General features: G+C 56.7%; 2 protein-coding genes across 3 annotated transcripts in view; both read right to left on the bottom strand.

Annotated features, from left to right (window-relative positions):
• Positions 1-1244: 1244 nt before the first annotated feature.
• Positions 1245-12565, bottom strand: LOC113954797 (lymphoid-restricted membrane protein-like). 2 transcript variants are annotated; one of them, XM_027659595.1, is made up of 15 exons: positions 10003-12565; positions 7317-7471; positions 6395-6441; positions 5933-6009; positions 5728-5791; positions 5358-5433; positions 5104-5131; positions 4326-4466; positions 4083-4214; positions 3634-3781; positions 3096-3148; positions 2451-2501; positions 2250-2332; positions 2039-2152; positions 1245-1716 (listed from the first exon to the last, which is right to left on the bottom strand). In XM_027659595.1, the coding sequence occupies exons 2-15, from the start codon at positions 7436-7438 to the stop codon at positions 1557-1559; spliced, it is 1296 nt and encodes a 431-aa protein (XP_027515396.1). In that variant the 5' UTR covers positions 7439-7471; positions 10003-12565; the 3' UTR covers positions 1245-1556. The 2 variants fall into 2 exon arrangements, with proteins under 2 accessions (XP_027515396.1, XP_027515397.1); XM_027659596.1 differs by lacking the exons at positions 7317-7471; positions 10003-12565 and adding an exon at positions 6554-6624.
• A 111-nt stretch (positions 12566-12676) lies between these two features.
• Positions 12677-13231, bottom strand: part of FANCE (FA complementation group E) — a 4978-nt gene continuing 4423 nt past the window's right edge. The window contains exon 12 of the transcript XR_003530344.1: positions 12677-12980. The gene's annotated coding sequence lies outside the window, so the exon portion shown is untranslated. The remainder of the gene's footprint in view (positions 12981-13231) is intronic.

The raw sequence follows: 13231 nt of genomic DNA, 5'->3' as shown, positions 1-13231 counted from the left end.
GGGAAACTGAGGCGCGGACCGGGGCGTGGGGAGGGACCGGAGCTGCGTGCAGCCAGGCGAGGGCGAGCAGGAAACGAGCTCCGGCTTCGCAAGCAGCTGCCGGCCAGCCCGGCCCTGCCCTCCCCTCCTCTGCCCTCCCCTTCTCAGCCTTCCCCTCCCCTCGCCTGCCCGACCCTCCCCCGCGGCCGAGGGGCTTTGTGCCGCTGCCCGGTAGGGCGGGGGGTTGGAGCGGCGGGAGGAGCGGCACAGCACAACTCCGGCAGGGTTTTTTGAATTTTTGGGGTGAGAAACCAGACTTTTCGCAAAGCAGACCAAAAGATTCGGGTGATGAAGCCAAACCGCTTCACGTCCCGCCCCCGCCGCTGTGCTGCTCCCCCCGCAGCCATAAACTGGCCAGGAGGGAGCTGGAGGCATGGGGGGACCCGGGACGGGGGAAGGTCTAGCCCAGTGCAAGCTCCAGATCCCGACCAGTATCCCAGACCACCACAACTCACGTGGAAGCTTTTGGTATGATGTTTCCACCTGGGTTTATCCAGGTGGGAATGCTCCCAGGGGTGTGAAGGTAGCTTTGGGGGGGGGGGGGGGGGGGGAGCCGCCGGGGTCACCGAAGATCACTCTTAGCTGGTGCTCTTTAGGGTTTTTGGTGTCCTCAAGGTGCTGCTGGACACTTGCCATGTGCTGGGGTGGCAAAGGAGCTGGGGTGGCAGCCTGTGACTCATGGGGACAACCTGCCACGAGGCTGGGGGCGGTGACTTAGGGACAGAGGGTGTGGGTTACAGCAGCCACCATGAGTCACCTGTGGCACTGCTGGCAGCTACAGCTAAGCAGAGTGACCCCTCCATCCCTGCCTCCTGCAGCCCCCTCGGGCCTCTTCCTGGGCCTCCTGGTGCAGAACCCCCTGCCATGACCCTGTACAACTTGGCTGGGCTGTTCTGGGCCCACAAAGTTGCTGAGTGCAGGCACAGTGAAGTCCACCTGTGTTTCAGGGCCACTCGGACATGGAACTGGGGCATCTGAGTCAAACCAGGCCATTTTCCTATGCAGCGGAGTGGTTGGAAATAGCTCCCTCTGTTTGTGAGCATTTTGTGGTGCCATGGGAAAGGCTGAACAGAGACCTGCTCCTTCCAGCCTCAGCATTATCCCCCAGTCAGCAGCAAACGAGCATTAGATCTGAATTGCAGCAGGGACCAAGGGCGTGCGGTGGCAGAGGGCACGTGGACAGCACCATGGGACACTGCTCTACTGAAAAGCCATGGCTGTGGGCAGCCCAGTCTGTCCCCAGCAGAGGGGATGTGTGGGGGCACACCTGCACCCCTCAGTGTGCTGACTACAGGCAAACTCACGGCGTCAGTGAGGACTGCTGCAGCTCCCTGAACCCTTCATGCTTATATGGTGCTGCCAACCATACCTTAGCTCCTACCACAGGGTGTTCCACCCGCTCCAGCATTACAACTCTCCCATTTTTCCTCTAACTTTATTATTCTAGAGTTTTGGTGATTTATGGCATGGGGAAGGAGCAGTGACACCTCCCAGCTGCCTTCCCCTCCCTGGTCTAGCTAGGCCTTGGGTGATGCTGCAGACTGCAGCCGCTGCAGCTCTAGGACACGGATGAGGAGGAGGAAGGCGATGCTCAGGAGAAGCAGCCAGAAGAAAACCCAGTAGTGCTGCGGGAGGAAGAGCCACGGCCGCCACAGCTCCACTGCGGATCCCTTGGACCTGGGGAGAAGGCAATGGGGGACACTTGTCATCCATGGGAGAGAGCAAATCCCACCTCCACCCCAGCTGGGGATGGGGAGGGCGTTTAACACAGCCCCAGACCTTCCACAAACCAAAATGCAACAAGCCTGGGGAGGGCGTGGGTGACCCGAAATGCATGGGGCAAGACTGAGGCACAGCAAGGTCTGGCAGAGGCAGCCAAACAACATTCTGGCCTTCCACCACTAATTCCCCCAGCCTGCTTCCCAAGTGCTGGCCACCTGGGGACCACAGAGAGTCCAGCAGCCGTAGGGGAATGCTGGGCACACACAGTGCTGCTCACGTCAGCCCAAGCTGCTCTGGCTCCTCATCCCCTGCCCTTGAGCCTCTGCCATCTGCCTCAGCCACCAGCTCCTCAGTCATGGCACTGCCCTGGCCCTGTGGCTCCAGTTCATTCCTGGGGAGGGAGAGGACAGGGTCTGTGCCATCCTGCATGGGCCAACAGCAGCCAGTACCATGACTGCCCTGCCACCCAGTGCCCTGCCACCAGTTACCTCTGGGTGCTGGGCCAGCGCTGGGCCCCCTCTGGCTCCGTCTCACCTGCCAGGGCTGCTCGGCTGTCAGGGCTGGCACCTGGCTGGGCACCAAAAGTGGGAGCATCAGTGGGGACTCAGACCCCCAGTAGTACTGAGCCTGGGGACACGTGCCCAACAGCAGGGCACAGCTCTGTGTGTCCCCCCTGCACATGTCCTTACCAAGAGCTGCTTGGGGATGACAGCGATGCTGACTCTGCGGCGGGCAGACCCCTGCAACAGAGGGGCTGGGGGTGAACACCACACCGGCTGCTTCTCATCACCTCCTTCCCTATCACCTCCCCAGCAAAGGCAAGGGACACCGAGGAGAAGGGACACTGCCAGCTCCCACTGGTCCTGCACTAAGAGGGGAAACCGGAAAGCCAGGGAGATGAGGGAAGGTCAAAGCCAAGGGGTTTGCGCCTGTCATTACTGCTACAAGCTGTGCTGGTGGGGCTGCCTAACCCCCTTCCCGAGCACTCCCCTACCTCTTGAGCTGTAGGGGAATCAGTGCTGAATTCGAGCTGGTGCTAGAGAACAGCCAAGCCTGTGGTTCTCGAGCTATGACCCTGCAATGCAGAGGGATTTGCCTGAGATCTCCCGGACAAGCAGCCACAGGGAAACCCTGTCTGTGTCCCCCCAGCACTTTAAGGCTGCCCCTACATTTTGCCTTATCCCCAGCACTTCTAGCACATCTTCCCTGCAGCAAGCAGCGAGCCAGAGTGGCATTGCCTGGGGACTAGGGGGTGCATTGGGACAGCCAGCCAAGGGAGAACAGCAGGGCATGGGGAGGCAGTGACTCCAAGATGGCTGAACTGGACCAGTTACCTGCTGGAAAGTTCGCTTCAGGGGGTGAGGCCTCAGCCGTGGCTCCACATCATCTGGGAGCAAAGAGAAACCACCTTACATCATCCCCCAACACTAAAATGGGGCTGAAATGCAGGCGGTCGCAAACCTCCCTCCCATCAAAAGCTGTCCTGGCCATTTGCTTTGTGCGTGGCAGGTGTGCCCTGGGCAGGGGGACCTGGTCACGTGCACAGCAATGGCACATGTGGGGCTTGGTGTCCAGGGACAGAGAGTTCTTTGTGTGCACGGGGCCCCCCTGCCCCGCATTCCCAGCTGGGCTATGGGGGGATGGCTCTCCAGCCACCAGCAGCTGCTCCCACGCTGCATCTGCTGTTACAGTGGCCCCTTGCATCTGTCATCAGGTTCCAGCTGTTCCCCCACCACTGGTCCCCAGCTCACACAAGCCATTGGCTCTGTGGTGCAGGGTCACACTGACCCCCCTGGAGGGGTGTGGGACCAAATCCTGCAGGGTTGTTCTTTGCAAACCCTGTGTGGGCCCCCATGGCAGAGCCCACCTCACCCTGGGTCTCTGCCAGCTGCCGGTTGCGGGAGTTTTGCTGGATCAGGCGCTTCATCTCCTCCAGCTCCGCGTGCTCCCGCATGTGGTGCCGCTTCAGGTTCTCCACGTGCTGGACCATCACCTCTGCTGCTCGGCTCATCCGGGCCTCCTGCAGCCAGGCAGTATGGTGGATTAGGGCCCCCATCTCCTGGTCCCTAAGGAGCCAGGTCTCTGAAAGTCCCTCCCTGTGCATCCCATAGTGCCTCCACTCAGGGAGTGCAGATACATCCCCCTCCTGCTCCCAAGGACAGGCAGATCCCTTGCAGCCTGGTACGTGCAAACACGAGGTCAGGGCCAGCACCACGAGCAGGAGGGACAAACCCCAGCACCCCAGGGACGGGTCCCCAAGCCCAGCTATAGCACCCTCCATCGCTCCTAGCCCTGGCAGGGAGCTCTGGTTGTGCACAGACCTGGTGTACAGCCCCCAGCTTCTCCGCAGCACTGGTTGCCCGCTCGACAGCTGCCGACAGCACAGCCAGGTTGTGCTGCAGCTGCTCCAGCATCTCCTTGCAGCCCACATTGGCACAGGATGGACCCAGCCTCTGCGGGGGGAGAGAGCGGAGCTGCTGGAGCTGGGACTTTGAGATGTCCAAACCCCTCCTGGGCTGGATGTCCCCAGCACATGCCAGTCCCCTGCCCTGGTGCCCACCTACCTCCAGGGCAGCCCGGCACTGCCCCAGCTCCTCCTGGATGTTTTCCTCTGCTGCATCCCGTGCCCGCTTCTCCACCTGAACCCGTTGCTGCAGGGTGAACATGTCACAGCGAAAAGCCAGCGCGAGGTGGGCAAAGGCTGCCTGAGAAATGGGGGGTGAGAGATGGGACATGGGGCACAAAGGAAGCCACCAGGACAACGTGCTGCTGTCCTCAAGGCACAGACAGACCTCACAGTGTGCCACCAAACGGGGCAGTGCTAAAGACATTTAGCACTTGCCTTTCCCCAGCACCAGTTAGGTTGCTGCATGCTGGGCACAGTCCCTTGAGATGCCAGCCTGAGGAGACACGTCTCCCAGGCAGCTGATAACGCACGGAAATCCCGAGCCCTCCTGGCAAGAGCACGCGCCGGGCAGACGCCAGCCCTTGCTGCGGGTCCTGGCTGATGGTGGAGCCTGACTCAGCCCTGGCACTCGCAGGGAAATTATTTTTATTATTGTGGCTCCTGCCAGCTCCCCGGCTAAGGGCGCTCTTCAACAGCTGCAGAGCACTTTGTAGGATTGCTGGGTGCTCAGAGGACAGACTCATCTTGCCATGGAAATGCAGCTGCCTCCAAATGCCAAAAGCATTGCTGGGAAAGGGTTTATAAGGTGTCTGCTGGTGGACTGCGGTGCCTGAAGGGTGTCCAGGAGCAGCACAGCCAAGGGACTGTGAGCCAGCAAGGTGTCCATCCCTGTGTCCCCCTTCCCTAGCCCACCTGCAGCCCCTGGCAGCCCTCACCTCCAGATCCTGCTCTGTCAAAGCCACCCTGCAGAAAAAGAAGTGCTGTCAGGGACAGAGGCATCATGGGGGCTGCATGCTGAAAATGCCCTTGTTCTGCCCCCAGGGGTGCCAGCCACCACCAGAAGTGGGAAGCCAAGTGCCCACTGCCTGGTCAGCAACTCTTATGCAATGATAAAGGAGGAAAGTCCAGTCTCTGGACCATGTGGTGCCCTGGTAGCCCCTGGAGAGATGCAGGTGCTCACTGGTCTTACCTGTGCAAGCCTAGCCTGTCCAGCACGGAGAGCTCACTGGGGAAACTCAGCACTGGCTCCTCCAGGGTTTCTGCATCTGCAGGGAGGGAGGGACACTGCAATAGACGACACATGAGGACTTTTCCTCAGCCTTCCCTCCTCCCTCTGCCTTTCTGTCCTGGCAGGGAGCAGGTGCCCCTGGTGTGGAACCATCCCAATCCTTCCTCTAGCATCAGGGGGGCTTCAGGTCCCCCCAGGCCAGCCTCCCCTTTCCCATGTACCCACCAAGTGAGATGACCTCCATCGGAACATGTTCCCAGACTCATCCACAGCTACTTCAAACCTTCCCCTAAAGGGACTCAGCTGGGATGTGGGATGGGGATTCACCCACCTTCTTCAGTCCTGTCACTGTCCCCGGTGTGAGCAGCCTGTTCCTGCCTGTCCCTGCCTGGCACCTGGGAGGCACAAGGGTGCTGTCGAAACAAACCTCTCCCTGGTGCTTCATGGCATCCCAAAAAGACCAGCACCAAGAGGCTGAGCCCAAGGAACTGGGAAGGAAAGGGCCCCCCAACCTGTTAACCTCCCCTCCCTCTCACCTCATTGACATGCTCCACACTCTGCTGGCTCCCAGCCAAAACCCTCTCTGAGTGCCTCTGGGGACTGCTCATCCTGCCTGGGGACAGAAAGGGTGGTGGGAGCTGAGCAGCAGGGTCCCCTTCCCAGCCTGACACCACTTCAGAGGAGACCACTGAAAACATCACTGGCATTTTGGCAGCCTGCAGGCTCACAGGGGATGTGAGCTGGCAGGTGCCCTGCAAAATATCCCTGTGAGATTAAGGGAGCTGCTGTTAGGCTGGGCCAGGGCAGGGGGAGGAAGGCAAGGTGCAGAGGGTGGGTTACAGCTGGTGAGGCAGATCCGGGGGACAGGGTTGGGGTCCCAGGGCTGGAACGGGTTGCAGGCAAGTGCTGCCAGGCCAGGGGACACCCTTCTGCTGCTCAGAAAGGGAGGGTGCAAAACCCACCACTTTGCCCCCATCCCCACCCTGAGCTGCCCTTACCTTCATCTGGAGATGTGGGGAGCCCGGACAGCTCTGCCTGCTGCTCCCTGTGGAAAGAAGCCTGGATAAACCCTAAAGAAACTCAGAAAGCATCGGCAACATCCCACCCCTCACCCTCCCCCTACTGCCACGGCACCCTTTGGTGTTGCTGCTTCGGACCTGGGTCCTTTCCGAGCATCCTCCACAGCCTGCTCCGTCCCCATCCCCGCTCTCCCTGGCACGGGTGCAGCAACCCCCTCCACTCCTGCTGGTGCTGCAGAGCCGCCACCGAGGAGCCTGCCGAAGCCGTTTCCAGCCAGCAATGAGTCACCGGCCCGCGGCCGTGGTTTTCCTCAGCACTGTCTTTTTTTTCTCGCCCTGGCTGCCAAGCAGACCTCACTGCGAGCTGGCCTCTTCCAGCACCACAACGAACCCAGCTGCCGAAAGAGCCCAAGTACAATCTCACACCACCCTCCGGGGATGGCAGGTCTGAGTGCATGCTTTTGCCCCCCCAAAAGTGCACTGGGATGGCCTCATTACTCTAAAACCCTGCCTTGGGTGCAGGAAAGTCTGGCAGCTCTGTAGCATCCCTGCTCACTGGGGCCAGGGATGCTGGAGCTCGCCAAAGAGGGCAGGTCACCAATGCATGGAGATACAGGGGCTGATGTGCAAAGAGCTCTCTGTGGCACCATGCTGGATCCCAGCACACAACTTGGAAAGGGTTTGAATCCCCAAACTTTGCCCCTAGCTCTGGAAAGGGCTACAGCAGGGCTTTTCCCTCGCCTCCTGGCAAGCCTGGGGGTCATGCCCTGAGAGCAGTGGCTGCAGGAGAAGAGGCTGCCATGCCAAAATGATGCTCAGTGTCCCTTGCCTGGCACTGCCATTCCCATCCCATCCTTGCCAGCACCCCAAGAGCCACAGGGTGAACTTTTTGTGCACATACCTCCGGGTTGAGGGGCCGGGTTGGCAGCTCATTCTCTGCCGCTGCCGCCGCCGGCGCCCCTGGGTGAGTCCCTGCGCCTCCTCTTCCCCCTCTCCCAATGAGGTCCCTGTGAGTGGCTTCATTTGTGGAGCACAGAAGCTCCAGGACCAGCACACCTATCATGAGAGACACACAGTAGCTGTGCACAGATGGAGAACGCCTCTAAATGTTATATTTTTAAAGCATTTTCTCACCCAGCAGGAGCTCCGAGCTCCTCTGCTTAGCATGGGGGCATGTGGGAAAAGAGGTGGGGAGGCCCACTGTGATTCAGGAGGAGGCTGGTGGGATTCAGGTGGGCATGGTGCAAGGCAAATGAGGACTTTAATACAAGCCCCATTTGTGGGCAGCGCAACACATTGAGGGTGGACTTTTGCCTGGGGCTTGTGATGTGGGTCATCTCTGTGGGGGGAGGTAACTTTGCACCAACCAACCAGTGTGAGCACCCAGTGCAGAGGGAGAGCGACCCACTGTTCCCCAGGCTGCAGACAGAGCAATCTCCAAGCATCTTCCTGCAACACTGGCTCCCAGAGAGACTAATATGAAAGATTTCCAAGTCCAAGGGAGCTTGGACAACTCATTTAAGCTGTTTTATAACAGTTAAAGAATTAGAGAAAGATGCAGAAAGCCCACAGAGTCCCTCTCCCAGCCCAGGGTAAAGTCACTGTGCAGAAGGGACTGTCCCACAGGACACATCTCCTCAGAGGCTGTTCCCACAAACATGCAGATATGGGGCAGAAGGAGAAGAAATACACTAGAAGTCTAAGGGGACAGAGAGCAGGGACTGCTTGAACCCTCCCATATCTGTGCAAAGCCTTGGCCAAGCTCAGTCTAGGTCACCCCAGCATCGAGCAGGGCCATCAGCCAACTTGCAGAGCCTGATGAAGGTGTAAAAGCAAGCAGCACTTGCATCTATCCAACCAGCCCATTTCATGCCCATACACTGGGAATTGTCGTTGACACCTTCACCCCCCAGGGGCTCAGGAGCCCCCAGCCACTGGGCATCAGCCAAACTCATCACACCAGCAAGCATCAGAGTCCTCTGGAGGGCTGGTCCCTGCTGCAAAGCACTTGCTCCATCACAGCCATGGCAGACCCTGCTGTCTCACTGCAGCTCTGACAGCCTCACAGACACTCACTCCTATCTTTGTTTTACGGATGGAAATACAGAGGCACACAGCTGGTTTGGCACAAGTAACCCCCTGGAGAACCAAACCGAGCGCTTTCCCTCAGCTTGGCGACTTTACCAAACGCTCCCCGGGTCATTACCTGCCTGAACTCGTCTCAAGCAGCCGAAGGCAGATGCTGGGACCACCCAGCTCAGACCCAGCACTCAGCGCTGTTGGGCCCCCATCAGACCCAGGAGGGGGTCAGGGGACGTGGCGTGGCCGGCAGATGGTGGGTCAGGGGGTGCTGGAGCCCCACACGGTGCAAGCTGCCAGCAGCAGAGCCTCCCCGGAGGGGAGAGCAACTGCATCTGCAGCAGAAGGAGCTGCCAGGGACAAGCCAGATGAGAGAAGGCCTTTAAAGGAGATGCACAAGAGCAGCTGGGAGCTCCCTGTGCCGGCCGGGGCGGGTGGAGTGGGCTGCAGGTGGTCAGGTGACCTCTGCTTTTCGTGAAAGACCAGTTCCTGCACCCACTCTTAGGAGGTGACAGAGCTGGGAAAGACTACGACTGTTCCCTCTGTGCCAGGTGTCTGTAGAGCAGAGCAGTCCTGAGCAGGAGGCTCAGGGCAGGGTGGTGGCACTCAGGACCTCCACAGAGACAGGGGATCCCCCCATGCTTTCATGGGGGACTCAGCACCAGGCTAAACCAGGATGGCTGATTAGGAGCCCCTGTATTAGGTGATGCAGGGAAGCCATTCTGCCCAGGCCCCCCATTCCTCCTGCTCCTCTCAACAGTCCTACTTTCCCACCAGCCATAACCCCACTGCCCCTTCCCCTGCCCAATCACTTTACTCAAATCCATCACATCCTCTAAAGCAGCTTTCTTCCCCTAATGAGCTTACAGAGTCAGATTTGATGCTCAGCACTACCAGGCTAAGCAGGCAGCTGCTCTTGCCCCCCCTCTTTGTGCCCAAGGTACCCTGATGTACCCCAAGGAACAATGCAGCCCCTTGGGGGCTGCAAACCTCTTAAGCCCTGAGAGGGCAAACAGCACCTCCCAGCCCCAGGGCAGACCTGGCCCAGCCTCTGCCCCGCCTGCCAGAGAAAGAGGCCAGGGTGTGGCCCCAGGGCCAGAGGTTACAAAACAAGGGGGGTGGAGGACAGATACTTTTGCACAGAGACCTGGCTTCCTCCCCGGGAGCAGCAGCCTGGCACCAAGAAGCAGATGAGGCTCTGTGGCTTCTCCTCCAGTGTCCTGGCAGGTCCACAGCTGCAGCAAGGTGCTCCATGAGGGACACAGACCTAAGGACACTATCACACTAGCTCCCCTATTCCCTCCCATGCTCTGGGGAGAGTTAATAAGAGGCAGAGCCCCTCTTTGCAAACCATCCCATTCAAACAGCCTCTAAAGCATTTACTTAAAGTACCCATGGATTATTTTCTATTCTTATTTTTAGCCTTAGAGCATCTAAATCGCGATTGCAATCCAGGTTATCGTAGAGCCTCAAACAAGAAAAAGCAGCCCAGCTCCCCTCACACAGACCTGTTCAGTGGGAATGAACAAGACCCTGCTGGGAGTTCTCCAGCCCAGGGAGGTGAGCACGTGGCTGTGGGATCTGGCTTTGCCCCCTGTTCTCCTTCCAGCGAGGTCCCTCTGGCAATGCAGCAGCTACTGCAGCAGCATCTTCCAGGGCTCCTGCTGAAGCTGAGCTGAACTTGCAGCTCAGATCGCAGAGACTTTGGTCATCTGGATTATCCACTTCTTGGAATAAAGCTGCTCAGACCGACACTGGCTGCTACTGCTGATGTGGCAAGCATGATTTATTAGGTCTGTGCAGGGGCCCAACAGTAAAACAACAGCCCAGCCCTACCGCAAAGTCACCTTTCTGGGGCCCTGGCTCCTCAGCCGACAGGGACCTGGCAGCCACCAGCCTACCCAAGGGAGAACATGGTTCTCTTCTTATGATAAAAAGGTTGTTGGCAAAAGGATGAGAAGGAAAAATGTTCTTTTTATTCAGTTTTAAATTCCGAGTTAAAAAAAAAAAATGCTGAGCCTTCCCCAGAGCACTTCAGCCTCACATCTGGGAGTCACAGCCCCCAAGTTTCCATGCAAAGCAGCATCAGCACATTGGGGATTACACACAGGCAATTAACCGGCTGTCACTGGACATGCAGTTACCTCCAGGGAGAAGCAGGGTGACTATTGGCCCCCAACACTGCTGCAAGAGGGTGACACAGCAACTACCTGGACATGTCTGCAGCTCCTGCTTGGAGAGGGGCAGCCCCTTGGGGATGGATATGGACCATTTTCAGGAAAGCTGCTGAGTTTCAGCCCTTTCCAACAAGCTGCTGCATGGCCCAAGGCTCCTCCAGGGCTCTGATGTCTGGTGTTTAATATCTGTGGATGCAGTGTTCGCACACCCCTGCCCATCCCAAGGAGGTTGTCTGTTGCCAGATCATGGCACCACGATGGCACTTGGGGAGTGGAGGGACCATCTTGTCATGAAACTGGTTCAAAAATTACTGTGGAGGATGTGGAGGCAGCAAAGTGGACAGATAACTCATGCAATCATATATCATGAATTTCCTTTAAAAAAACCAAAGAACTATTAGGTCAAAAAGGGAATTCCCCACTGTACTATGAAGGAAGTAAATCTCTACAGAAGAGGAAGCAGATAAGGAACCACTGTCAAATATCACAACTAGACTGGCTGAAAATTATACACCTATATATATATATGCATTCAACATCCAGCCTAGGAAAGGTCTTGGACAAAGCTTCAGACAATTCTCTTCACCAATACTGCTATTAAATCAGGACAAGGGCAAAGCCAGTCCTGGTGCTCCCTCCACCCTTGGATAAGGTTCTGCTAAACTATAAAACCTGACAGATGTTTTATGCTGCATGCACCTCTTTGCACTGTTCAAGCTGGATTTTAAAGTTCTCGAGGGTCAAGAGGAGTCAAAAGTAAGGTTTTCTGTGTGGGTGCTACCAACTGCCACATAAACAAGCAGTCTATCACCAGCATGTTTAGTGTCTCTGGGGTTTGCTCCAAATTCTCCTTACACAATTGTTATCTGCACGTACACCCTAGAGGAATCCACAGCACATGATAAGCTGCAGCCAAGAGCAAAACCAGGGCTAAGAAGGCTCTGTCCACAAGCCAGAGTAATGCTTCCCAGCAGAACAGGAATCCCCCTTGCAGTCTGCAAAGCTGATCCCTTCCTGACTACCGTTTCTTGCAAAAGCCACGTAAGCTGGCCCAAAGCACAGCTCCCGGTGTGTCCCAGCAAACTGCAGTGCAGCAGCAGCAGCCAGGAACTGTCACAATGAGCCCACTGACTAAAGATAACACCGAGGAGTTACAAAAGCAGACACCCCTTGGGGAGCAGCCACGTGCCGTGGCCGGAAAATTTCCAACCCTTTATCACTGCCCAGTTCACAGAGACACCGAGGCTTCCCCACGGAGCTCCAGGTACACACAGCATGTGCATTCTCAGCAATGACACCGGGAAGCTGATTGCCATGAATTTTAGAGATCAGTTTGTCCTCGGTCATCTTCACATGACCGACAGCCACGGCCAGATGGAGCAGTGGGGACAATGACACTGAGGTCACTTGGTAGAAGCTCTGCAGGGAAACTGCAAAGACCAGAGCCTGCTACCTAATAAAGCCAGAACAGCAGTCTCAGACCTTGATGATCATGGCACAATTTCTATTTATGTCGTATTTTGGGCAGCCCTACAATAGCTTCACTTTACTGAGCCACTAACTCAGTGGAATGCAAACACAGCAACAATCCAGCTCCCTGGAGGTTTCTGTCTTCCAGCTAATGCAGACTTTGAAGCCTCATCAGTCCACTGTCACCTAAAATAGCTTAAGAGATTCTTATATAAAGAAATCTGTGCTCTCAGCCTTAAGAGCATCACCTAATGCTTCACAGTTTCCTTCCTCTGGCTGGATCTAAATGAGCAAACTTAAAGCAGTCACATGTCACATCTACAAGTTTTAGTTCCCTTTCTCCCTTTGTAGATGTAAATGTTTATGGATTTTTAAATAGCTCCAGAAGTATGCAACACTTCTAACCTTCATTAAAACCCTAGCAGTACTTCTCTGAGTCCATCCACTCTCTCCCATCCTTTTCTTCCCAGCTCCCAGACCAGGAGGTGCCTAAATGAGGTTTCCAGCAGGTATTTTCAAGGATACAGGATAGAACTTTGGGCACAGTCACACTATAGAAGCACTTTTTATTAGAGTATCATTAAACACCCTGCAACGGGAAGTGTCATCATCCCCGGAAATGTGTCACACACAGCAGGGTCCCTAGCAAACAGGAAAAAAAAGTGGATTTAAAGCAGAAAGTTCAAGTTTCCCAGCTCTTCAGCTAAATCCCACTCTCCTGAACCCAGAAATCTGTAAATCCCAGCCGATCAGATACACAGCGCAGCAGACCACCGCCACACCGCTCCGAAACCAGCTCAGCTCTCGGAGAGGAACGCTGACATGTGCAAAGCTTCTGCCTTGGAATGTGACAATGTAAAATCAGGATAGTGAATTAGGTCCAGAATTATTAGCTTCACAGAGCCTCAAATCAATATCTGTCCTGGTTCAGCGATGTGTTTTGGACATTAATAACTCAGGATCTGCGAACTCAGCCCCTACAGCCCCACCCGGTCGGCATCCCTGGAGGGGCGGGGCCGCCATGTTGAGTGCTGCGGGGGCGGGGCCGCCATGTTGAGTGTGGCTGGTGGTGGGGCCGCCATGTTGAGTG

The sequence above is a fragment of the Corapipo altera genome, unplaced genomic scaffold, assembly GCF_003945725.1.
Source record: "Corapipo altera isolate COAL_440 unplaced genomic scaffold, ASM394572v1 77b, whole genome shotgun sequence".
Classification (NCBI taxonomy): domain Eukaryota; kingdom Metazoa; phylum Chordata; class Aves; order Passeriformes; family Pipridae; genus Corapipo; species Corapipo altera.
Note: the sequence above shows the minus strand (reverse complement) of the source record. Positions and strands in the feature narration are given on the sequence as shown.